Raw genomic sequence first — 27,993 nt, forward strand, 5'->3', positions numbered from 1 at the left:
AATTTGATATTTTTGTAGTTATATAACAGTAATATTTTGTGACATTTTGTATTGTGACACTATAGATGAAATTGTCATCGGACTGACACCCTTTACTGTTTATTACTTAATTAGAACTGTTAACAACACTGCAGAGAAGCGTGCTAATCTGCCATCACATATTATGAAAACAACGTTATTGTTACAAACACCAACACCCACTCAACAGGATAGTTCTAAGATGGCAGTTTCTGTTAAAAAAGAGAGAGAGAGAGAGAGAAAGAAAGAGAAAAAACCTGATTTGTTTAATGGACACTTTAGCAGTGAAGAAAAAGAAGTTGATAGCAACTTCTAGCAATTATCTTTCAAAATGAAAATATTTGGTGTAGTATCAGTTTAATGGGGATTTTTTTGGTTAACACGTGTTGGAATTGAAATTCACATGGGAAACAGTAACCACCATAAATGTTGAGCCCTTGAAATTTCTGAAGGTTAAACTTGTCCTCCTCAAAGTCTTTTGAAGAAAAGTGGCAATAGTCCACCTGCTCCCTCTGCTGGTTATTAACATGTTACTTGCCTGTCTTGACAATTTACTCCTTATTTTGGCCCCACAGCTCTCTCTCTTCAGGGGAACTGTATCTGCTTGTTACTATCTCATGCTTAGCCGCTCATATGCCTCCTTTTGTCTTTGTCAGACAATGAGCTAAAGGAAAATTCCCACTTGACCAAAATACAAGGACCAAATCAAACACATTGATTAGAAACAGAGTCATCCATGTTATGGTAAAGTATTAAATCCTCTAGTAAATGCTTACCTTATCTCTGAATTAATATACCCTTAACACAATAAAATAGAGGTTCAAATATATTTATTTCTTGGAAATAGGTTCCAAATCTTCTAAAAGTCTGGTATCTGGCTCCCAGTATAGTGATTGGGGATGTATCAGCAATGCTAAAATGCTTATGTTACTACTACTAATGGTAAAAGGATAGGAATATACTGATTATGGGCCAGCAAGTCATTTGCAATTCTTAGCAGCAACACAAGAATTTCTCCACGATGATCTTCCTTAACCTGATCTTTTAGGTGTTCCAACACTGTAGTCACCGCCACTATAATTGAGTCCAACCATTTTGCTCCTAGTTGTCGTCTTCGTCACTTCACTTCCTCCATTCCTAGCGTAAGAGCCTTCTCCAAAAGAAATAGATCATTGAATAATAGGCCCAAAATAGAATAGTATGAACCTGGTAATGTGTGCCTCAAGTGAGAACTCTAGATTGCTTTGTTTGCTGATCCATTGGTTTATTTTCTTGACTGTCTTGGTATTCTCCGGAGTCTTCTTCAACACCAAAGTTTCAAAGTATCAATGCGCTACTTAATTACGGAGTTCTGTTATTGGTAGTGTTTACTGGTACAGATGAAGCTCCTAGCCCTAAATAAAAAGGAATCTTATATTTCCCTTAAATTTTAGCTCTAAGGTGCTCCATGCGTCTCACCTACTAGGTATTATTTTTAAGATGCTCACCTGACAACCAGAAATTTGTGTCCCTAACATCAGAAAACAGAAAGAATAAATACATAGTAACTTGTTAAGTACATTCCCTTGCTGTCAGCTATAGAAAAGTGTATAAAATGAAGGGCTTGCGTGAATAATTTCAAGATACATTTGCTCTAAATGCTTGTTTTGACAAAATAACTCCACAATCTGATATGAGAGCCTGTCGTATGATTTAGAGTTAATTCCAAACCTGAAGTTGGATAATTCTAACAAGCCTACAAAATCAAATTGTAAGTGGGATTCAACCTGAAATATTCTAAGACAGCACTCTAATCTTTAGTCATAGAATTTGTATTTCCATCCAAATCTGACACAGAATAACCTAGAGCAGGGCTGTCAAACTCATGGCCTGCGGGCTGGTTGCGTCACGTGCTGGCCACGCCTATGCCCCGTTTGAAGGGGGGAAAGTCCCAATACGTTACGTGACGCTGCCATGACAACACAAGTTTGACACTCCTGACTTAGAGGATGTGCAAATTCAATGGGTCCTATTTGAGTCTTCATCACATGATTTTCTACCAAAAGTAGAAAGTCCTTAAGCCTATGCTACATTTCAATGATCTATACATGCCATTAAAAACCCTTTTATGGGACAGTAAGCCAAACCAGCACTTTCTACACTTTTATTGGGGAACAAGGCGTCTCTCCATAGCAAAAGTGAAGGACAAGTAACAGATTACATTATTTTTCATCTTAACTGAATAACTGAAAAGAGGAGTGCAGCTCTTGCATTGTATTGTTCATATTTGAGATCAAAGTCACTTCCATGTAGCTAATAGGCCTTTGGGGAAAGTCTTCAATGCAGATTTAGAATTGAGTATCTTATCCAACAAATATTTAAAAGAATTATTTAACAATCCACCAATCTGAAGCTAAATCCCCCCATGGACATGGTTCTGTTTTTGTTTCCCATTTGTCTTGGTATTAATCTTATGTGCTGTATTGTTGATGTGATTTTTTTTTAAAACCAATTGGGGCTTGTGTTCTTCCTAAAAAAAATGGCTCCCACTTAGGAATGGATTCTTCTACTTTGGCCCAGTAAAGAGTCTAGGAAAAAAACAACAACACAACATGCAATTTAATCGCTTCACAATACCTATTATTTACCAGCACAACAGCAAAAGGATCTGAACATATGAAACATTTCTACAGCTTGCTTTATGTTTGAAGTAATTCAGAAAAGGCCAAACTACTTAGTTGCTAAATCTTAAATCCCTCAATTATACAGTATAATGAAGATTGGAAGGATCTCACTACCTAGAGTAAATATGTGATAATTGGATGTGCCCTCTTGTGGTGAATAATGTATTAGAAAGGTAATCCTTCAATATCATAATTGTTTCTTTGAGACTGATAGCTTTTTTTTCTGAACCACAGTGTTATTCCCAAACATTTTCATTTTTTAAAAATCACCTTGTCCAAAACATTATTCGGAGGCTAAAAATGGTTTGACATTTACATAAGCACAGACATGAATTCTATTGGTTTAAAGAATGTTTATGTTCTTTAAATCTACAATGTCAAGGGAATAGTACAAACTCAGAAATCTGTTCAAGGTTCCGTAAGATTTGCTGGCATGGAAAACCGTGGCATTCTGGGATCCACTGTTAAAAGGTAGATCTTGACATTAAAGAATAGGTCCCCTTGTCCACTAACATTAGACTTGCCCTAATATCCCCTGAATTAAGTTATTATTATCTTTTTACCTCACTTTTTTTCTTCTTTCATTCTCAGAGGGCAATAAAATAGTTATATAAAAATCTCAAAACCAGAGCATTGGTGCTGGTGGAAGAGATCTTGCTTGATTCATATTTCTGCTTAAAAATATTTATAGTAGTCGTCCAAACAAATATTAATTTCCCCCAACAAACAATAGCCTAATGTTTTAAACTAATAAATATTTCTTCCTTGAAGAATTACCTAAACCATCAGCCTTCATCCTTCCTCTCCCTCAAAAACTCATTTTGAAAAAAAAAATGTTTTCCTGCATTCCCATTTTTAAACTGTCTTCACTTGTCATTCATTCTTATTCCATTTTCTTCCTGTCCATCATTGTTTGCTCTCATACTTCTTGTGCAAAACCCATCCAATGTTTGCAGTTGTGAAAATGCTGATTCATCCTCAAATATTGCCTTTACCTTTTGAAGTATTTAGAGCTCGGGGAGGGGGGGGAGATGATGTCCCTCTTTTCTCTAGAGTTCTGAATTTCAGAGGAAGCCTGGAACTGAGCTGTCTCTTTTTATTTATATTTTACTTGTTAGATTTTTAAAATCTCACCTTTATTATTTTTATATATAACACAAGGCAGAAAACATATCTGATACTTTGTCATGCCCCTGTTGGAGTCTGAATCTGTAGTAGAAGATGGGCTGGAACAAGAACTGACAGAGATGGAGAGGCCAGCTCTGTTGGCCTTGGAGGAAACTGAGGAAGGGCAGAGTCAGTTCAGGCAAGGCTTTTCTGAATTAGTAAGGCCTGCAGAGGGGGAAAGCTCAGGAGAAGAGAAAGGACTACCCCCTCCTGATCTGAGAGCAAGGAGGGAAGAGATGGCAAGATCAACACACATTGAGCTATGAGGGAGGAGAATGCCCCGCCCCCTTTCACAAGGCAACCTGGGGACTGAAATGTAAGGAGGTGCTGAAGGAAGGGGCATTTGTCGGGAACAAGGACTGAATCTGTGGAGCCTCGTGTGCGCTTGCCGAAGCCTGGAGATTGCTATACTCTGTCTTATGGGGCTTACCAGTTTGCCTGCTTCACTGAACTTCTTGCTCTAGTAACTGTTTGGCTAACCTGGCTTATTGGACTGCTGGCCCTGGTTGCTGTTTGATTAACCTGGCTTACTGGACTACTTGCAGCCAGAGGCTTCCGAAGGTGTGTGTGACAGTTTTGCTCCAGGACTTGTAGTAAATGTGAGAACATTTGGGGGCACAGTTGGAGCAATAAAGGGGAGTTAGACCTGTTCTCTGGTTGTGTTGCTTTTGTGCCATCTCTCGGGTCATGACATACTCCTTCCGCCTCCTATTTTCCCCACAACAGGAACCCCATGAAGTGGGCGGGGCTGAGAGAAAGTGACTGGCCCAGAGTCACCAAGGTGGCTTTCATGCCCAAGATGGGACTAGAATTCACATTTTCCTGCTTTCTAGGCCAGCACTTTAGACCAAACCGGCTATGCTTATTTTATAGATGTTTAAGATATTTCTGAAGCACAATATGGTATAACTGAGTTTTAGCGCTGTTTCTAAACTTGGAAATGTGGGAGAGGGCAGAGAATTGTACCACTTACATAATATGTGTGCTTTGGGGGTCAATTTTGAGGACCTTCAAAATGTAACACAGTGCAACTTAGAGGTCAAAGCTGAAACAAATACTATGACCATTTTTCTATAGTACTGGTAGTCTTCAAATTACAACCACAGTGAAGCCCAAAATTTATATTGCTAAGTGAAACATTTGGTAAGTGAGTTTGTCTCATTTTACGACTTTTCTTGCCCCAGTTGTTAAGTGAGACATTGCATTTGTTAAGTTAGTCACATGGTTGTTAAATGAATCTGGCTTCCCCATTGACTTTGCTTGCCAAAAGGTCACAAAAGCTGATCACTGCAACCGTCATAAATATGAGGCAGTTGTCAAGTCTGCATTTTGATCATGTGACCATGCGAGTGCTGCAACACTCGTAAGTTTGAAAAATGGTCATGTCACATTTTTCAGTGCTGTCGTAACTTTGAACAGTCACTGAATAAACTGTTGTAAGTCAAGGATTTACCATACAAGTTTTTTTAAGAATGGCTTTATATATCTTGATGAAAACAATCTCAATATAGGTAGTCCTTCACTTATAACCATTCATTTAGTGACTATTTGAAGGTACAGTGGTCCTAGAAAGAGTGACTTACAACTGGTCCTCATCCTTATGCCTGTCACAGCATTCTGAAAGCATGGTCAGGTGGTCAAAACTGAGGCACTTGGAAACTGGCATGAAGTTATGATGGTAGTGTCCCAGTGTTGTGGCCGCCAGTGGCCAGAGGAGCTGGCAGGAGAGTTGGACAATGAGGAGGTTGGGGGAGGAGCATGGGCCAGTCCTGGAGCCTGGGAAAGACTCAGATGAGGGCTCTGCGTCAGAGACAGAGATGGGGCCGAGGCCATCTGACAGTGATCAGGTGCCTATGGAGCTAGACAGCAGTGAGGCAGAGGAACAGCTAGAGCCTGTTCCCAGTGTGTGCATGCGCAGAGCTGCCAGAAGAAAAGAACAATCCAGAAATCAGGGACGACTTGGGAGTAAAGTCACGGTGGAAGGTGATTGGCCCCTCCCATAGGAAATAAAAGAGGAATGAAATGAGTGTGGGCTTCAGGAATGTGAAGATCTGTCCGTGAATCTCAGAGACTCTGTGCCTAGTCTTTCCTTGCACAGCACCTCATTTGGAAAATATTTACATGGCAGCTTTCCAAGATAGATAAGGTCAGTGGTCATAATTACTCCTTTGAAACACTATTTGCCAGGCCCTGCTGAATGTGAATGAGATGAATTCACATTCGTTTAATAAAAGGGATTTTGTTGGGATCAGGACTCTGCCATGTGCTTTTTGGGGTTGTAGGTCTCTAGATTAGAACATCCAGGGTCAAATGATCACCATTTGTGATCTTCTCAGCCAGTTCCGACAGGCAAAGTCAATGGGGGACACTAGATTCTATCAATGACCCTATGATTCACTTAGCAGCTGCAGTAATCTGCTTAACAACCATGGCAAAAAAGGCTGTAAAAATCAAGTGTGATTCGCTTAACCATCACCTTGCTTAGCAACAGCAATTCTGGTCCCACCTGTGGTCATCTGAATAATTTTACCTGTAATAAAACAAAGGGGATGGAAAAACCTTGGAAAGCTTTCAGTTCTCACAATGGAATGAACATGGCACTGAAATGACAGAAACTGATATTGAACTGAAATGAGGAGACTGCCTTTATTTTGATAAAATGGGCCTTGAAAGTATACTGAAGGCACAATAATCACATTTTTTTTAAAAAAAGATTAATTTCATTTAAGCAGCACGATGAAGAAAAGAGCTGAAATATCAGCATTGAAGACAAGAATTGTTTTGGACTTACTTCAAGGTTAACAATTTCAGGGTGGAGAAGCAAGTGCTCTCTGGATTGTAGATTTTTCGCTGCTGCCTCAATATCCTGTAACATACAGAGAATCTTTTGAAAAGACGGACACTTCCAGAAATGACATCCACAGTTCATTTTCCTTTTTAGTAACTATGAAAGTAAAGTCATATTCTAGCCATTCAAGTTGCAATTAATATCGGTCACGTCAGCAAATATAGACAGAGAGACGGATCTAGGTTCTAAGTTGCTTACAATCTAAAGAGAGAAAGAAAAGGGGGGGAAATCCTCCCCCCGTTTATCAGTATGGCATTTATTAGGTCAGTTTCCAGTAAGTTTCTAAGCCTTTAAACCCATATGATTTAAGACTAGTATATTTATTAAATTCTCGAATACAGCTCATCTGCCTGGAATCCACACTGTATATTGGACATTAATATGATCGAGCGGGTCCAGAGATATTTCATGAGAAGAGTCCTCCACTCCTCTGCTCACAATAGAATCCCTTACGCCACCAGGCTCGAAATTTTGGGCTTGGACAACCTGGAACTGTGCTGCCTGCAGTCGGTCCTAAGCATAGTACACAAAATTGTCTGCTACAACATCCTACCTGTCAACGGCTACTTCAGCATGAAGATGACAAATTGAAGTTCTCCAAGGCTAAAAGGCTCGGGGTCTCTATAGCCATACTTAAAATGAAATGCAGAAGCTCAGGCAAGGATGAAGTTGTGCAACAGATGATAGCACACCAGTAGCAAGCTCAATAAAAATAAAATAAATAAATATATTAATTTGTGACTCATAGTGGATGTAGCTAAATCTTCAGCTAAACTGCCCACCAGGTTCTCAGGGTAAACTCTAAACTCTCTCTGAAACCCCTCAGGGTCAGAAGTTGCCAGTAGTGGGCCAGTCTATTAGACCCAATCTTTAGCAGGAAGGTTGCGCTAGTGAGCTGAAAGGCAATCCGAGGGATGCTGGCTAGGGAATTTTGGGAGATGAAGTCCGATGGTAATGTCCTCTAAAACCAGATCAACACACAAGACACATGCTAGAGCTAATCTGCAACCTCTGGCATATGCCAGGCCTTCAGTGACTTGGAACAGATTAATGTTTGCTATGGAGGCTATAAACTCTTCAACTCAACATAGTAATCATCGTCTTTTAACAATCCCATAATCCCTTGCAGGGTGGAGTCTTGGCAACTCAATGGAGCTAGCAGTGTGTTTACTGGCAAGATGCCCTTTCTGTCGCCAATGCAGAGTTTTGTTCAGCAGATATATTCTCATTGTGCCCAGAGAGAGAAATATCTACCTCTACCTAGGATCGAACTCCCAGCCTCTTCTGATTGTGAAGCGAGAGCTCCACCTCTAGGCCACCGCACCACTCCAAACAGCATCTCAACAGCATGAAGATGACAAATTGAAATTCTCCAAGGCTAAGAGGCTCAGGGTCCCTATAACCATACTGAAAATGAAACGAAGAAGCTCAGGCAAGGATAAAGCTGTGCAACAGATGATCAGTAACAAGCTCAACTATTCCTTAAATAAATTAATGAATATAAATGATAGTCGTCCCAATTTGATCAGTTAGGAAAGAAAGACTCTTGAGTCCATTGTCAGAGAAATTATACCTTATTAAAGCCAAGTGGTTACAATGTAGCAAAGCCAAATCTATAGTTTCAAGTTTAAAACTTCTGGTTAATGTTCCCTCTTCCCACCTTCCCACTTTTTTCTGGAAACAGTCCCTTGCTCAGCAGGCAAATTGGTGGTCCGTTGCATGGTATGACCTTGAAACTGCTGGCACCCAGGATGGTATAAAGTTTAGTTTTGATTCCTCTCATACTAGCCCCCTCCTTCTTATCCCTCCAAGTAACTCCCTACCCCATTGCCTATGGCAGACTAGCATCTTGCAAAGCAAAGCAATTTTACAGCAGGATGGAAGTCCTGACAATAATAAACAAAATAAGCTATTCCAGGGTGCCTAAACTATTGGAATCAGCAGACCCATAGGAAATATTTAGAGCACATTAAATATTTTCTCACAAAACGCTTCTTATTTTGGCCATTACTCCCCGCAAACCACCTGTAAGTAAACATTTATTTTAAACACAGGTCATAACATAAGACACAAAGCACTTGGGTTGCCAAGGAATTTCTCTCTCTCTCTCTCTCTCTCTCTCTCTCTCTCTCTCACACACACACACACACACACACACACACACACACAAAGAAAGCACAGGGTTGCAGTCCCCTTTCATTTTCACTTTCCAAAAATGCTGCTGAGATATATATAGCAAGATTATTTTTTTGAGGGGAAATAACTGTTAGGCTTTAGACTGGCCCTCTTAATTATTTCTTAAATTTACATGACACTAACCCCATAAAGATGCACAAAAGCTTACAAACAAAATTAAAATGCCCACACTTTTAAAAAAAGAATCATTTTTTTTAAAGAATAAAAATTTGGCATTCCTCTCTAATCCCTGCTTCAAGCTAGGTTTGCAGATACCTTTACAATCTGAAACCATTCAAGTGCCTGAAAAAGCACTTGCAATGTTTGTTGTCAAATTCTTGTTATCTTGTATCCTGTGTTTATGCTTTTGTTAAGAATTTATTTTGTTTTGAATTCTTCTATAGGATAATTAAGTAATGAAGCCTCTGCAACTGAGGGAGCGTATAAACCAATTAAATAAACAAACCGCCTCAGAAGAGTGGAAGTATAAATGCTAAGAAATAAAGTATATACAGGAAATAAATGAGAGCAAATTCAGCTATAATTATGTAATTTTGAACTCCCTGCAGTTTAATCCAGATTCAGAAATACATCATTAAGTGCACAAGTGGCAATTTTTTGCTCTAATTCAATCGTGGATTTGCTCATCTAAAAAAGTTGAAACAAACTTTTTAAAAATAGGTTAGGAAATATTTTAAACTTTTACCCATAGTTTTCATGAATCTCTTGTGGAAAATCAAAATTTAGCATTGTAGTCAAACAGTTTTCTGGTGGTAGGAAAAAGGAACTTTGGAGATTTCATATAGCTGACCCAAACCTCAACTGTAATAATGCAAAAAATATTTTACATTTTTTTTTACAGAAAAAAACCAAAAATGTAAAAACTTGGAAACATGTAATAATTACATTTCAGACTTCAGTCCTATTCTGTCAACAAAAGAACAGTTGTAAGAGCGCACAGAATCAGAAAAAAAGAATAGAACACTTAAATATAAATAAGTTTATTGGATTTGATGGCTATGCTGATCTAATCAATGGGTGTTTAATAATGGGCTGTCACCAGGAGAATGTCACAATAATTCTCAAAGGGACTTCCTATAATTTCCAAATTGATATCGATACAGATTTTAAAAGTACAAAGCTAGAATGAGTATAACAAATAGAGTAACTGTTTGGAATACAGTTAAAAGGAAAAGCTACCCTAATGTAAAGACTGAGGAATGTGGAATAAATTTACTGAAGGCAGAAAAGGGAAAAAAAATACATCTGCTTAGGTGTGCTTCATATGATCTCGTCAGGATTATGTAAATACCTGTTCCGGGGAACAATTGCAACATTACACCAATTGTTCACCCTTGGAAAGATTGTGTTTACGCCATGATATATAGAAAATGGACCGTATGAGTCACGGTGGAGCAGCGGTTAGAGTGCAGTACTGCAGGCTACTTCTGGCCACCTGCAATTTGGCAGTTCAAATCTCACCAGGCTCAAGGTTGACACATCCTTCCATCTTTCTAAAGAAAGAAGACCCAGATTGTTGGGGGCAATATGCTGATTCTGTACACGGCTTAGAGAGGATTGTAAAGCACTGTAAAGTGGTATATAAGTCTAAGTGCTATTGTTATTTGCATCACCGCAACAATCTAAATCTGGAATGTTAATATACTACACCAGAGGGGGAATAAGAGTAGTCATAATTATGGAAAAAAAGTTCCATTGTCAAAGAAATCTTAAAGGAACTGATGGAGGACAAACATCCCATGGTAGAGTTGTTTATTATACAGCAGATTTCTCTTCTGGAGCATAAGACAGGATTTAATTGTTAAATCACAGGAATCTAGATTTCAGGGGAATACAAGTAGTTCTCGATTTACAACACTTCATTTATCGACCGTTCAAAGTTACAACAGCACTGAATAAAATGATTTATGACCATTTTTCACAGTTACAACCTTTGCATCATCCCCATGGTCAAGTGATCAAAATTCAGATGCTTGGCAACTGGTTCATATTTATGACAGCTGCAGTGTCCCAGGGTCATGTGATCACTGTTTACGATCTTCTGACAAGCAAAGTCAATGGGGAAGCCAGATTCATTTAACAACTGGGTGACTAACTTAACAACTGCAGAGATTCACTTAACAACTGTGGCAAGAAAGGTCGTAAAATGGGGCAAAATTGACTTAGCAACTGCTTCACTTAGCAACAGAAATTTTGGGCTCAATTGGGGTTTAAGCCGAGTATCACTACCTGTATTAGGAGACACATCCTGACAGGAGGCCTTATTCAGTCAGTAATGGAACCAATTGCTGTACTCAGAGAAAAAAAAATGGGGGAGTTTCCCTTGCTGGAGGAACTGGACAACACTGGGAATGGTATAGTAGCTTCAAATGTCTTGCTACAAGCAAAGAGGTTGCATTATGTAGCCAACAAAATCCCCCCATCTCAAGGAGTCTACAATACCTAATAAATAGAGTATCTATTTACTTTTCAGAAAATACCTGAATCTATAAAGGTACTCAAAGGTGAGTACCCTCATTGACTTTACAAGGGAAAATCTTCACAAAGGAAATGTTAGGAATAAGATTTAACCCCATGGAGGAATTTAAATAGCAGTAGTAGACTTATATAGCAGTAGACTTATATACCGCTTCATAGGGCTTTCAGCCCTCTCTAAGCGGTTTACAGAGAGTCGGCATATTGCCCCCAACAATCTGGGTCCTCATTTTACCCACCTCGGAAGGATGGAAGGCTGAGTCAACCCTGAGCCGGTGGGATTTGAACCGCTGAACTGCTGATCTAGCAGTAGCCTGCAGTGCTGCATTTAACCACTGCGCCACCTTGGCTCTGCAATGAACTCGTTGCATTCTGATAAATCCCTTTCCTTACTGAGGTACAGTATACTTTCTTCTGGAAATCTGAACCGCAGGCTTTGAATTTGGGATAAGCGACAGGGAAGCCGATTCACAGCTTGGAGTGAAAGAATTCGCTGCGCATACATGATGAAGCTGATATTCCCTCCTGAAGCCAGCCACCAAAGTAGCAAAGCTACAAGAGAGGCAGCAATCTTGAAGCTCTTCCCTGCTCAAGACAAAGATGACGTGCTAATAATGCATTCATAACATGTGCACAAAGATGAAGAAATGCAGCAAGCTGTTCACCAGACATTCAGAACTTCAATACAAACTCACCTCTATTCGCTTTACTTAGGAAATCAGCACATGGGCTCCCACTTTCATGTGCTCTGTTCAGAGAGAACGAGACTCAATTTTTGTTTAAAAAAAAGAGGAGGGGGGAAGAGAAGCTGCCGCTCCCCGAAGCGGTGACAACCCCGCCTTTTTTTCTGTGGGCTTTCATACACAAACATGGGAGCTTCGAGCGCAGGCCTTTTGGGCAAATTGAGAGAGTGAGGAAAAGGGTGTGGGAGTGGGGTGTGAAGAAGCCAAAACTGAACAGAAATGGAAGAGGGGAATATAGCAGATGGCATCATCAAGAGCAGCGAGTGAGTGTGAAGAGTAAGGCATTTAAAGGAAAAAGAAAAAAAGAAACCAGAAAGAAGGAAATTCCCAAAGGGACTTCCTATAATTTCCAAACCGAGGCAGTGCCAAAGAATACAGATTCTCAGGCAGATTTTTTTTTCTTTTCAAGAAAATGCAAAAGTGGGATTCTTACAACAAGTAGGGCAACTTGGAAAGAAAAGAAAGAAAAGCTACTCTAATATAAATACAGTTTGAGGGATGTGGAGAAAATTTACTACAGTTGGGAATGAGAGAACGGGACAGTCAGAGAGTTTTTCACTGTACAGAGGGGGAGGGGGCAGGAGTTGGAGGAATTTAATGTTTCTCCTAATGCTCCTCCTTCCTATGTACAGATAGTCCTCGACTTATGACCACCATTGGGACCAGAATTTCCATTGTTGAGCAAGGTGGTTGTTAACTGAATCATACCTGATTCTATGACTTTTGTTGCCATGGTTATTAAGCAAATCATTGCAGATAGAATAGAATAGAATAGAATAGAATGGAGTAGAGTAAAAATTAGAATAGAATAGAATGGAATGGAATAGAATAGATAACTTTATTGTCACTTTGAATGTACACGGATCAGCATACATTAAAATTATGTATGCACCCACATATATTATATGACAGAGAGAAACAACACAGTCTAGTTTAAGTGAATTACACGGTCATTAAGAAAACCTTCCTTCCCCCATTTTGCTTATCTAAAGCTGGCTGGGAATGAAAGGTGACTATCAGGAAGGTTTTCAATGTGCAGAGGTTGGGGGGGGGGGCTGGAGTGGGAGGAGTTTAATGTTTCTCCTTCCCACATAATATAATTATAGGCTCCTGGGATTTCTTTAAGGAGATGGTTTGCAACAATAGGCATTGTGAAGTCCAAAAACAACACGACAAGGCAGCTGCAGTACAAAATAAAGGTTCTGCTGCAGCCTGGGCAGAAAAAGTTATTGTAGTACATTCTTCTGCCACAATTCACTCCTAGTTTACTAGAGTTTCATCTGATTGATCCTAACATTTTATGTCCACATATTATTCCTTTAGGAACATTCCAGCTCAGATCATTTCAATGACTGCCTGATCCCCCCACCCCCAACACCCTCTTCAAAATGTTGTTTATAATAAATAGGAAAGAAAAATACTTCAGGGCAAGGGGGGGCACAAAAAACCAAAAAACAAAAAGGGCTGCCTCACACTGACTTTAGTTGAGAAGGGCACTTTGGCAATGCCTATATACCAGATGTGTCTTTTTGTTGCTCCTCTCCAGTTAGAGCATATTCTGAAGTCTATTGTCATCCAGAATACTGATTTAATGACAGCTAACTGACAAAAATTGTTGCTGGAGGCTGAAAGGCACCTTAAGGGAGGACAATGATGTCACTGAGATTTGATGGCATTTTTGTGTGCTGCTAATAGCTGGAGGTAGCCATGCCGGGTTTTCGTTTTCCTTTGAGGTTCGGTGACAACGTTTGCTTTTGGCAATGCTTTCTAATATATAATGGTCAATTGGACAAACACCTTTAGCATATTAACTGCAGATTCAGATGGGTGGCGATACCTCTTTGTATTTTAGTCTAAAACATTAGGGATTTATAAAAATATAAAAGACAGCTAGGAGTAGGAGTAAAGAAGGCACCTAAAAGTGGCTTTTGAGATTCCTACTGAAAGTTATTTATTCCTTTAGTCACTCCCTGGATATCTCATTTATTTATTCATTCAATCCAGGTTCAATGTATATTGCCACAACTTGTCTGTCAGTAAGTGCTTTTCTGAGTTCTTCAAAACCCAGGCTTATGCAATTGTGTGACTATCAAGCCATTTTTATTTCTGCCACCCTCTTTTTCAGTTTTTTTAGGCATCAAGGTCTTCATGGGCAGTTAACTTTTCCCACTCACTCAGCTCGACCACTTCACAAGGTTGTTGTTGTGAAAATAGGAGGAAAAAAGATTATTAGGTATGCCCATAGCCTTTCGTTATTTACAAAAAAATAAAGGCAGGGTAAAAATATCCAGGATATTTTTAGGAAATATCCAAAGATAATAGTGCATTGTCTAGCTGAAAATTATTTATAGGAAATGCTACATCCTTTCTTTCTGGGAAAATATGCAAATTATACGGAGTCACGCACAAAAGGTAACAGGAGATATGATATTTAAATAAGGTAAAGCAATAGCAGTAGCAATAGCAGTAGACTTATATACCGCTTCATAGGCCTTTCAGGCCTCTCTAAGCGGTTTACAGAGAGTCAGCATATTGCCCCCAACAATCTGGGTCCTCATTTTACCCACCTCGGAAGGATGGAAGGCTGAGTCAACCCTGAGCCGGTGAGATTTGAACCGCTGACCTGCTGATCTAGCAGTAGCCTGCAGTGCTGCATTTAACCACTGCGCCACCTTGGCTAAAGGTTCCCCTTGCACATATGTGCTAGTCGTTCCAGACTCTAGGGGGCAGTGCTCATCTCCGTTTCAAAGCCGAAGAGCCAGCGCTGTCCGAAGACATCTCTGTGGTCATGTGGCCAGCATGACTAAACGCCGAAGACACACAGAACGCTGTTACCTTCTCACCAAAGGTGATTCCTATTTTTTTCTACTTGCATTTTTTATATGCTTTCGAACTGCTAGGTTGGCAGAAGCTGGGACAAGTAACAGGAGCTCACTCCGTTACGCGGCACTAGGGATTTTTATTATTATTAGTTTATTAGTTTAAATAAAGAGTGGAGGGTATAAAATGATTACAAAGAATGTGTCAATATTTTTATCACATTCCAATAACCCTTTCTACGAATCTTACAAAGAAAAAGTTGGATTAAATGCTTCATTGTTACTCAAAAACAGAATTCACTGAAGTCAGTGCTGCTTGCTCTGAAGTAAGTAAATGCAGCACTGCTGCCAAAATAACTGCGAATTTCAAAGAATCAACTCATTCTAATTTTAATATTACCCTTTGCTTAATATTAACCAAACAAGAAGATTCCTTGGATTGGCATTTCAGCCATTTTTTTCTTCTGTTTTGGAAGCACATTTTAATTACAACCGAGAGAGCAATAACAACTCTTTTTATAGCTTTGAAGCAAAACTGAAATGATTTTACTCCATTTAATTTAAATATAGGCAAATACAATGACACCTCATCACGGCATCGGTGTTTTTCCAAGAAAGCCAAATCAACAACTCTCCACATGGTAACTGTGAAATGTACAATGCCTGTTATTGGGAACAATTTTCTAAAGTTGGCACATAAATCTGAACCTTATTTTCAAGGTTCCAATATAGTGTTCTGTGTAGATCTCATTCCTGTTTTATTTTGTTATCAGAAAGCATCTGCAGTGCTGCCTGCCTGTTAAAACCAGAATAGAACAAATACATCTAAAATCAGTAATGCTGTTCTTTCCTGCCAGACGATTTGTTTTCATGGTCTTCTGCTTCTTTCACGAATTTTTCTGATAGTTCTGGCATTCAGACACATTACTCAGAACACCACAATACAGTGGCAGAAATAGTCTATATTTTTCTCCTATAGGTTCCCCATTCTCTCCAATAAGATAGAAGCAATGTAGGGCTTAATTTGAATGTAAGAAGAATTTACACTAAGTTAGATTATGTACATATCAATAAACCAATGGTCTCCATTAGTTAGCTAGCAACAAGGTCATTTCCCCCCTAGCTTTGCTATAAAATAGATTGGCCAATGATGAAGAAAATGATGGTCACCATTTCTTCCTTCTTTGCAATTATTTCTTTTGAAAGATCACACCGAAATTTCTCTTTAAACTGCTCATTCTGGCAAATGTAGCCAAACCCCAGTTCCTGTGAAGAACTCGGAGTCCCACTATGTGCAAATTCTCTTTTCTGATCCAGCCAGAAAAAAATCTCAAAAGCACTCTACTGAAATATGCACAAGAAGGTTATAGAAAAGAACCCTCAGCTCCAAAAAGAGCAGAGTGGGTGAGTGGGTGATCTGTCATAACATGTTTGGAACAAATCAATTAAAGGGAAGCAATTTCCCATTTTTTTTCTCCAAAGGAAAAAGTAACACATCTCCAGTCTTTAAAGCCATATTGCCCCCAGGGATATCTCTAGAACAATTAAGTAATGATAACTGCCACCATACAAGCAACACCATGGAACCTCCCATACAAAGGCAACATGAAAATTAAGGCATCATTTGAAAAAATAAATAACATTGAGAGAGATAAAGCGCATACATCCATGTTTTAAAACCAGATGGGGGAGAATCAAAGACGTTGCTCTAAAAAGTTAGAGCAAGAACACAGAGTGATTCATGAGTGCATGACAGACTATAAGGCAGTTGACAAGTAAGCATCTTGCTTGAGGAATAAAAAGATTAACCTGTCATAAAATACGAAAAACCCTTCCTATCCAAAAGGATCAGTGTGTTTATGCTCAACTAAGTCAGTAATCACCCATTTGGAAATGGTTTCCTTAGAGACAGTAGAACTTGCTGACTTTGAGCCAGAAGAAAAAGAAGGGATGATAAGATTTCTTATGACTTGGCTTGCTCCTAGAAAAATGTTGGGTCATAAAATTTACAGAGCTAGCCTTTACTGGCATGGGTGAACAAGTGTGAAAGCGATATAATGAGCCCATCATAATTTCTCTGAAAAACCTGTAGAAGCACTTAACTATTGCTTTATATTTGAAGAGTGGGGGTAGAAATATAGGATGATTTGTCTCAGTACTGTAGACTAAAATATGATGGCAGTAAGTTTGCTAAGAGCTGCACATTATAATAATTACCAATATGCAAAAAAGGATTTTTAAAAGAAGTTAAGAATGGCATCATACTTCCCCTTAGCCGATTTATTCTAGATTCCTAGAAATAAAAACATAGCATTCCAGAACCTGAACATTTGCAGTTCTGTTTCTAATGAATTCTGCTTCTTTTTCAGGAATAGGATTAGCCCTAATGACACAGTGATGAGAATGCAGTACTGCAGGCAAACTCTCCCCACTGCCTGGAATTCGATTCTGATCAGCTACAGGTTGACTCAGCCTTCCATTCTTGGTTAAATGAGAACCCAGATTGTTAGGGGCAATATGCTGATATTGTAAGCTGCCCATAGAGTCATGTAAAGCTATATGGGGTAATATATAAGTCTAATTGCTATTTTTATTGCTATTATTCATTCTGAGGATAGTTTGGTAGTTTTTCGGAAGTTCATTTTCCAAAGGGAAACTTATTGTACTATACTAAACATATACAGGTATATATAGATATATATTTCAGGGCAGGAACAGTAAGTTTTATATATACCTGCCTTAGGCTTTTTGATTGCTTTAATAATTATTTAAAAAAATATTAACGCTTGTATAAAGCAAAAAACTTTAAAGTTCTCAACATATTGTGGTAGGTAATATTTAATGGCTGGGGTCAAATGTAATAGTTTTGTGGGACTGCAAATCACAAAATGGATAGAGCTCCATTGTATTTATAGGTTTGGTTATGGAGGGAATTTGGAACTTAAAAAAATATGTATACATTCATGATCAATATAATATCATAGCCATGCTATTATTCTTTTAATATGTCAAATTAACAAACATCAACTAGAGTTAACTTATGCCTCCCAAGTAGTTGGTTTTATTCTCCATAGTGGGGAAAAAATAGATAGATGTATCAATAGCAATAGATGTATCAAATTGGCTTAATTCCTATCCCATTAATACCACAAATACACTTCTTTGCTTTCTTGTGTATAAATGAATGAACTTCTGCTAACTGCAAAAAAAAAAGTTCCCTCCTTTTTTATAAAGAAAAATGTGAAACATTTAATTTTGGTATAAAATTACGACTATCGTAAAATCAACCACTGCACTTTGCTTAAGAGAAATAATGACTCTGGGTGGGTCACAACAATCAAATAAATTACAATCAAAGAAATAACACATAAAAAAATTAGGAAACACATATTAAATTTCTGTGGATTTTCTTGGCATGGGAATTGGTTAATAGAATTATTATGCAATACTGGAAGGATATATCTGCATCTGATATGCAGCAAATAATATGTACTATTTATCATTTGAATTAGCCTTTTTTTGACAAACAACTCTCCCCCAACCTTGTTAATTGGTATGTTTAAATTATATGTCTCTTTTAATATTATTGTATGCATTTGTATTTTTCTTCTGTTGACTGGCTTGGCACAATAAAATAAATTAAAGATAAGAAATCCAGATGCAATTAGGTGCAAGGAGCAACAAGGACAAAAGGGCTTCGTCTCAGAAAAGCAAGAGGTTGTTGCATAGTTGAGGAGTGAAACTACATTAAAAAAAAATCACAAGGAAACTTGTAAGAGTAGAGAGAGGAGGCAGGGTCAAAACCAGAGGCAGCATTGCAGATAAACATGAATGTATGTGGGATCTAAAAGCAAACTGGGAAAAAAAGTGTAAACAATGGGGGATATGTTGTTGGAATAACAGGGACACTTGTTTAAGCTGAATGTTAAATACATGAATTTGGAAGCTAATGAAAGAAGAGAGGGAAAGTTGTTGCTTTAATTAAGGTGCCAACAATGCAGATATTAAATTTAACCGATAGCAATAATAATGCAACAAAGACTTAATTGACATCTTGATTTTTTTTAAAAAAAATGATGGCAATTCACTAAGAACAGCCAGCACATTGTTTTAGGAACAATACTTTTCTGGTCAATACAAATATACAGCTGAAAGCAGAGGGAAATACTTTATTGCCTCGTTCAATCACTTTACTGGGCAATTTAAGAGATCATTTGTGAAATAGGCTTTTTAATGAGCAATTTTTGTGGGATTTGTCTATGATTCAATGAACACACTAAGAAAAGGGCTACTGTTATGATTACCTAGAGCAGCTAAGATGATAGTTCTGGGTTCAGACCAGCATATTCCTTAAACAAGAAAATTAAGGATAACTATCAAAATAATTGGAGAAAGCTTTTCAAGAACAGCCACTATTGCATGTGATGAACCAGAATTCTGATTCAGAGAAAGCCGATTCTCATGGCCCTAGAACCTCTAGTCTTTTTATTTTGGTTAGAAATGTATATGCTTAACAAGTTGCAAGATTATGCACCTCCATTTTTGGCTGGATGCAATTAAAAGTGTTAGTCACTATTTCAGAATTCATTGGAAAGCGATATAGTTAATGTTACGTGGTTATTTTGCAGTAAAGTTACCGCTTCCAAGCTATAGAAACTTACTTTTAAAAGGGATACATTTCTTTTATGAGCTGCATCAGCTTCTTGCGTGTGCCATGCCTGCTCAGCGTCTTTGTCTCTTAGATGACTCTCCATCTGCTGAAGCAACACCAATCTCCGAGAGACTCTACAAAAGGGAAACATTATGATAAGTGGGCAGGCATTCCCCCCCCACACACACACACGACAACCAGAAAAACAACAACCTTTTACCCTCACCCAATTTTTCTCTAATTATGTTGAATACAGCGTGGGAGAACAAAAAAAGAAGGGGAAAGCACATAAAGTCCCTTTTGTGCTGTGCTCCCAGGGAGAAAGTAACCATCATGTTGTACAACAAGCAGTCTCTGTGCATAAATGAGACAATCGGCACAGAACACCTCAAACAAGATGGGCCCACAAGGCACAGTTAGCCATCTAGAGCACTAGTTATGAGTTCACTGCATTCTGTTAATTCTGCAAATTTAAGAGATCCTGTGTTCAGAAGAAAAAACTGTCATGTTTCTCATCCTGGTTGTACATTCCTCTGCCCAATTTTAAAAGAGTCCTGTTTTCCTCCCAATCCAGGTTCCCTGAAAATAGTTTCTTCCCCTCAGACACGACCTTTCCAAACCTTTCCTAAGGAAATGAGGCTCCATTTTATTCTCTGCATAGATTTGAAAAAGGCTTTTGAGAAAAGGAATTCAGTAATTTCAAGAAAACTCCCCTGGGAGAAAGCAATACAGTGCAGTTTGTATAGAAATGGAATTCTGTACATACACCATATACACAAATGAAAATTGTAAACAGAGGGTGTAAAATGTGGGCCGGGCAGTCTTTTAATCTTATAGGAGGACAGCATTTCTTCACAAGGGAGTTAGAAGAATAGCCTCAGAGAGATAAAGAAAACTACAGTAGCATCAAATATACAAGAGAAACAAGGCCCTTATTACTTTTAATAGACTAATGCCAAAGTCAAGGAAAACAAGACTTCCATCAATTTTTTGCTTTGTTGGGTCAGTTCTCTATGCAATGGATATTGGGATATGTTAAACCAATAATATAAACCAATAAATAAATATGTGTATAGTTTTGTATACAAGCTGTTTTTCCATTTTCTTTATTAATTGCTGTGTGGCAAATGATTACAATCTTAGGGAAAAATCTTTGCTTCTGCCCGTTGTATCATCTCCATAAAAATGGTGAAGTCTCAGATTGCACCTAGAGAGTAATGCATGCAGTAAATGCTCTATATCTACATCTATTGCACTATATTCCCTCCACAAAACATATCCATTCAACTGAAGTTAAAGAAACAGTAGCTGTTATTTTCTGTATTATTTCAGTAGATTTATATTACATCATTATTTCATTTTTAAACCTTCACCAATTTAGATGGCTGTGTTGCACTAGCTCTATTGCCTCCTTTTTGAGAAGGAAAAATCCTGTTTTGTCATTAAGCTTACTACAGTTTTGGCACTTTTCAAAAGCTTTTTCCCTAAGAATGAATAACTTGTATTTTCAACCACAGAAGCAATTGGAGATGGAATATTTGCCCTTAAAAATCTATTCTAATAGTCACGTACAGTCCAATAGTAATATTGTTTATACTATATTTTCATATATACATATATATACATACATACATACATAAATACATACATACATACATACATACATACATATATATATATATATATATATATATATATATATATATACACACACACACACACACACATATACATACATACATACATACATACATACATACATACATTCATACGTAATTAGTGTCACAACCCCTGGTATGCCCAAATAATCTCTGCACCTGTTATCTAACCATAGATTAAAATGATTAGAGTGAGAAATGTATAGAGCGTTATGGTACAACTATGAAAATAATAGTTATAACTGACATACAAGACTTACACTCTATGATTAGGAGAACAATGGTATAATACAATGGTATAATACTATGTATACTTAAAAAGGACTTGATAGAGTCAGTACACTGTTTTTGCTGGAAAACTGGAAATGTGATGTACAATAAAGGAAAAGGTATAATACAAATATTTAAAAAAGAGAAAGAAATCTATTCTAATTACTTCCATATATTTAATATTTTTCCTCTACCAGAATGAAAGGAGTAAACAAGAGGAACTCCAGGTAGACCTAGTACCACAGATTTTACATTAGGATATAAATAGGGACAGTCTATTTAATCTCCTCACAAATGAACTGGAATCAGCTCTGAGTAGTGAGGAATCACATCTGTGGATGAGATCAAATTGTTAAATACAGAGATGACAAAAAAGATCTCCTCAATCTGAGAGAATGGAACAAAATGGCAAATTGAGGTTCATCCTAGGATATGAAAATGTGTGTACTGGTGCTAGAAATTTAACCTATATGCAGTATATAGTGGTTAAGTTAGGATATTCATTCACAACAACTGATCAGAAAGAGGTTTTGGTTTTATGGTGATGGTTCAGTGACACATTTGCTGCTGTGCAATCCCTGTTAAAACATAAATGTCAAGGTAGGGTTCATAGGGTGTGAAAGTAAAGTTGCCAATAACATATTTATTTGTATATACACCTGTACAGATAGTATGCTATGGTATCAGCCACTGAGAAACAATTATAGGGTGCAACTATTTTCTTCAAATCCAGTCAGCCGGTTTCCTACAGATTGTAAATTATGGAAGCAAGAAACTAGAATAGGCACACTTTGTGCTACAGATCAAAATTCTGCTATTGACTTTTGAACAAGAATATTGAGACCTTTAAAGCAAAGATAGGATATTGCAGTTACTCTAAATGTTCACTTTTTAAAAGGTGTTTTAGTAATCTGGTTAGAATCTGAAGTGCTAGTTGCAACACAGAGAGAAATGCAATGAAACGAGACATTATACTGAATTTAAAAAAGCCATATTAAATCATTAAGCTGTAGCTGGAATTCAATCAGAAACTTCAAGGTTGAAAAAGAGGACTTCATATTATGTTTTATTTGAAAAGCAGCACTGGTGGACAGCTCCCCCTAGAGGCAAAATATGAGGCAATATAGTTTTTTTTTCTGTTATTAAAATTTGTTATTTCTGTAGAAGATGTTTTTCTTGTATTTAGAACAATCACACGGTTGTTCTCAGTTTGATAAATCAGTTCAAAGATTTGGGAATAGTCCTGCAAATTCCTAAGCATTCATAATATATTTCACTGTATTTTTCTAGCATCTAAAAACAAGACATCTTCAGAAACTACTTACATTTCTTCATGCTGCTTAGCAAGCTGAATTTCTTGTGCCAAATAGGATGCCATATTTGATCATATTAATAATTCCAATTACTCTATGAAAGAAAAAAAGGTAAAATATGGATTCTTCAGAAATATACACACTTGCATTTTATGACATTTATTAAGAAATAATCCTAAATATAAATGTTGAATTAGTAATGGGAACATTTTGCTGTAAAAAAGATGAAATCTTTTAACAATATTAACAGCATACAAGTACATCTTAATAATATTTAAGACAAAATATCAATAGTGCATTCACCTGTAAAGATTTCTTCTCCATTCTCACTTACTTTTATTTTGGTACTGGTTTATTTTCTTTCTTAATTCTGCACACATATTTTTTTAGCTTTGGACAGTCAGTTTTTAATTGTCCAATAAAATAAAAAAGCATCAGGCCACCTTTTTTATATTAATTTTATTAAATATTCTAATTAGGAATTAATACAGCTAAGAAAAGATTGAGAAATAAAGATTACATGCAGAAAAGGAAAAAGGGAAGAGAAAGAAAATATAGTAAAGAAAAAGAAAAGTAATATATAAGTGTGACTTCCCACCTTCATCATAACAAGTACTAACATCTACCCTTATCTTTCCGATATCAGAAAAATGTTCAGGTATCTAAAGATTCAGATTCTTTTTTTGTTGTTGTTAAATAACTCTTTGCTAATGTAAAAGTTTTTTTAAAGGTAGCTGGGTGGGATTCATCTATTCTGGAGAGCAAACTCTGTGCAGGTTATCTGTAGAACCTGAAAAAGCAACACATGCAGACAACCCTTGATTGAACAAACTCTATTTAATGGGCTTATGATGCAATGGAGCTAGATCAGAGAACATGGATGTCATCCTTGAAATAATGGGAAAGTCAGTTGTTTCTAAAATCTGCTAACAGTAATAATATCCCACACTTGTGTCAACCAACATCATTGCATAATTCTGCAATAGGTATTTTTATGTCATCTGCATTGATTTATCCCCAATAGCTTGTTAAGTTGAGGCTTTATAAAAACAGTATTTTACTACTTTTGGGTTTTATTTTTGGTGCATTAAAGGAGACATGACATCAATTGGCTGCATGCCTGGATTAAAGTTAATTTAATTTGCTATGGACATGAGTGTGCCCATCCAAATACCATGCATAGTGTCTCACAATGCCTCACTGCACTTAAGATAGGATGGTGTGGAAGGCATTCAACTCTGAAACACTGTAGTAGGAAGCTTTAAAACATACACAGGTTGGACAAAGCTTTTTATTGGATCCTATGGTCTGCATTCTAAACTAGGTATAGAACCTGCTTCAATGCTCATTCATTTTCATTTTGAATAGACATTTCCACAGTAACAATTTCTGAACAACCAATTCAGTTTCTCCTCAGGTCTCTTCTATATTCGAGTTCACAGATCATGCTAGCTTAGTTTAATGCAGCTTACCATGTTTTATGAGCTTAGCTACTGTTGCTTGCAAACTAGTTTAGAGCCAATTTATGAACCCAACAAACTGTAGCCAGTTTAATCTACAGTTTAGCATGAAGTTGCCCTGATAAATAAGGACCCTCTATGGAAAGGCTACAAAGTCACTGCCTGAGATGGGTTGTGATGCTATACAAGTTGTCCTCGATTTACAACCTTTTGTTCAGTGACCGTTTGAGAAGTTACAAAGGCATTGAATTAAGTGACGTATGACCGTTTTTCACACTTACAACCACTGCAGCACCCCCATGGCCACATGATCAAAATTCAGAGGTTTGGAAACTGGCCTCTATGACAATTGCAGTGTCTCAGGGCCCTTGATCACCTTATGCGACCTTCTGACAAATAAAGTTGATGGGGGAAGCCGGATTCACTTAACAACCGTATGACTGACTTAACTGCAGCAATTCACTTGAGTACTGAGGCAAGAAAAATCGTAAAATGGGGTAAAACTCACTTAGCAACTGTCTTGCTTTGCAACAAAATTTTGGATTCAGCTGTGATCCCAAGTCCTAAAATTCAAGGATTGTGATCAGGAACACAAACAGCCAAGTACCAAGCTGTGATGTAGGCTTGGTCCAGTTTAGCCCAAAATCCAATCTAGACAACCACTACAGAAAATTCCCTACAAGTGTGTTTCATTGCCCTGTAATATCCAACCCGCTTTCTGCTAGATCCAGCAAGCTGGGTGAAGTCAGTCATTGTGGTGCATCAGATGCAACTGATAAACTATAGTTTACAGCTAATTTGGCAGTTCAAATCTCACCAGGCTCAAAGTTGACTCAACCTCCCATCCTTCTGAGGCAGGTAAAATGTGGACCCAGATTCTTGGGGGCTCTGTAAAACTGCTTAAAGAGGACTGTGAATGTAAGTAACTTTCCAGACTTATACTTTCAAGTCTAATGTGTAATTTACTCCATATTTTGCCATGCTCTGTAGTTGGATGTCACTAGACACTAAAGACAAGATTCATTAGGTTTACTACACATTTATGAAGTCCTTAAAATGTTGCAAGAAACAAATCCAAATAGGAAATGATGCTATGTATTTTTTCCTCATGTCTAATATGTTGTTTTACTTGCTGCTGGCACATCACATGTATCAAATGGATATTTTGTTTGTTTCTATATCCTGCCGGCTGCCTGCAGTTCGAGTCTCCCCAGGATCAAGGTTGACTCAGCCTTTTATCCTTCGGAAGTGAATAAAATGAGGAGCCTAATTGCTGGGGGCCATATGCTGACCGCTTAGAGAGGGCTGTAAAGCACTGTGAAGTGGTATATAAGTCTAAGGGCTATTGCTATCTGCAGCTTGTTAGATTGTTCAACAAACTGCAACTTCAGGAGGACGCCTGATTCCAGTCACTTTTTTGGGACGCAGCTCGTTTGAAAGGCCATTAGGAAGAGCTGTTTAAAGGATGCTGCGAGCTTGCATCCCCTTCACATGTTTCTTGCCCGCACGCAACACCCCAAATCTCTTGGCCAGGGGTCCCCAAACTTGGCAACTTTAAGACTGTGGACTGATGAACTCTGTTCATCATGATCTGGTGCTAAGGAAGGAAAAGTCGCGGATGGCTGGCCAGTTGAGCCAACTTGTTTAGTGTGTTCGGTTAGCCCAGCGTTCCTTTCCACGAAAGAAACTTGGATCGCAGAATACAATTTCCCATTTGCCACCGAGCTCCCGAAAAAACAGCCACGCTGGCTGTTCACCCTACTTTTTTTTTTTTAGTATCTCGTCTCTCCCGTTCCTTCTCCTCCCCCCCCCGCGCCCCCCTCGAAACACCGCGAATAGAACGGTCGGATATCCGTTCGGGAGCTTCCAACTCCATAAACGGGAAGGGGGGGGATGGAAATATTTTTGAAAAGGCGCGCGCGGGAGACCCCCCCCCCCAGTGAGGAAATCGGGGATTCGTATCCAGCACCGCGGGAAATAGGACCGTACTATTCCGGGACTGATTGGGGACGGGGGAATAATGGGGAGGGGAACTAGGAGCCAGATGTACATTTCTGCGAACTGCAAATTTAGGCGATGAAACTACCTTTATTATGACCCTGCCGCAGTTAGGGGCGGCTTTTCAATCTCAACGTCCTCCTCATTACCGCCATTAAACAAACGCAACGCTTTTCACTCCAGGCAACTTGTTATCGCGGTACCATAAAGAAGGATTGGGGGCGGGGGATATGAGAGAGAGAGAGGGAGGGAGACGAGCGGCAGAAACCGAAGCATCGTCGCTTTCTGATTGGCCTACGGTCGGGGGGGGGAGGAGTTACAAAAACGGAGGACTCGGTCTCGTAACGGAACGACGTGAGGAGGCGGGGCTTCTCGTTTGATATTTTGAAAACGAGACCGTTGGGCGCTAAGTAACGGAATGCATAGGGAGCGCCTCGGGTTGCGGGCCAGTCGAAAAGGGATGCTTTTGTGTGGGAAGAGAAACACAAGAGTTGGAGTACAGCAGGAAAGAACCTAGTTCCTGAATTTAAGAAATATACCTTGGTGATGTGTTTTTTTCCCGGTCTCCCTCGCCGTTCGTGAACGAACCATAAGTACTTTCAGGCGAAGGGAAGGCTTTTTATTAAAGGGAGGGTCAGTGCTCCCCCCCTTCTGTACCCCTATGGCATAGTAATAGTGCTTAGACTTATATAGCTTTACAGTGCTTTACAGCCCTCTAAGCGGTTTACAGTAGTGGTGGGTTTCAAAAAATTGTGGAACCTACTCTGTGGGTGTGGCCTCCTTTGTGGGAGTGGCTTGCCAGCCATGCGACCTGGTGGGAGTGGCTTGCCGGCCATGTGTTTTCTTTCTTTCTTTCTTTCTTTCTCTCTCTCTCTCTCTCTCTCTCTCTCCTTCCTTTTGTCTCTGTCCCTTTTTTCTTTTTTCTTTCTTCATTTCTTTCTCTTTCCCTCTGTGTGTGTGTGTGTGTGTGTGTGTATGTGTGTGTGTGTCAGTGGTGGGTTTCAAAATTTTTTGGAACCTCTTCTGTAGGTGTGGCCTGCTTTCCGGGTCCACTGGTGGAACCTCTTCTAACCAGTTCGGTAGATTTGACGAACTGGTTCTACCGAATAGGTGCGAACTAGTAGGAACCCACCAGAGTCAGGATATTGCCCCCAACAATCCCGGTCCACATTTTATCCAACCTCCGATAGAAGGCGGAGTCAATCTTGAGCCTGTGAGACTCGAACCTCAGGCAGCCAGCAGAATATAAAAGTAAATGAAACATCCATTTGATACAAGTGATGTGCCAGCCACAAGTAAAACAACTGATTAGATAGGAGAAAAGACACATGCCTGTAAAATGCGTAGCATCATTTTCAATCTGGATTTGTTTCTTGTAACATTTTAAAGATTTCATAAATGTGTGGTAAACCTAATGAATCTTGTCTTTAGTGTCCAGTGTGATCCAACTCGAGAGCATGGAAAAATGTGGAGTACATTACACATTAGACTTCGTTGAATAATATCCAACAAATATATAAATCATCCATCCATCCATCCATCCATTTATCTCAAGGATTCCATATCAACCTAGAAGGAACTAATGAATGGCATACTGCAGAGCACCATTCTAGCCTTCTTTATATATTTAAATATGACTTGGATAAGAGGTTATAAATCACAGTTACTAAATTTGCTACAATTCAGAGATGTGGGGGATAGAAACCTTGGAGAA

General features: G+C 38.5%; 1 protein-coding gene across 3 annotated transcripts; it reads right to left on the reverse strand.

Moving 5' to 3' along the window:
• Nucleotides 1-576: 576 nt before the first annotated feature.
• Nucleotides 577-26,497, reverse strand: C2H3orf14 (chromosome 2 C3orf14 homolog). Of its 3 annotated transcripts, XM_032238952.1 has the most exons (6): nt 26,368-26,497; nt 24,790-24,844; nt 22,834-22,915; nt 19,591-19,714; nt 6,640-6,714; nt 577-2,585 (listed from the first exon to the last, which is right to left on the reverse strand). In XM_032238952.1, the coding sequence occupies exons 3-6, from the start codon at nt 22,884-22,886 to the stop codon at nt 2,469-2,471; spliced, it is 369 nt and encodes a 122-aa protein (XP_032094843.1). In that variant the 5' UTR covers nt 22,887-22,915; nt 24,790-24,844; nt 26,368-26,497; the 3' UTR covers nt 577-2,468. The 3 variants fall into 3 exon arrangements, with proteins under 3 accessions (XP_032094843.1, XP_032094841.1, XP_032094844.1); XM_032238950.1 differs by lacking the exon at nt 24,790-24,844; XM_032238953.1 differs by lacking the exon at nt 24,790-24,844 and having other exon boundaries at nt 26,429-26,468.
• Between the last annotated feature and the right edge of the window lie 1,496 nt (nt 26,498-27,993).

The sequence above is a fragment of the Thamnophis elegans genome, chromosome 2 (genome assembly GCF_009769535.1).
Source record: "Thamnophis elegans isolate rThaEle1 chromosome 2, rThaEle1.pri, whole genome shotgun sequence".
In the NCBI taxonomy this organism is placed as follows: domain Eukaryota; kingdom Metazoa; phylum Chordata; class Lepidosauria; order Squamata; family Colubridae; genus Thamnophis; species Thamnophis elegans.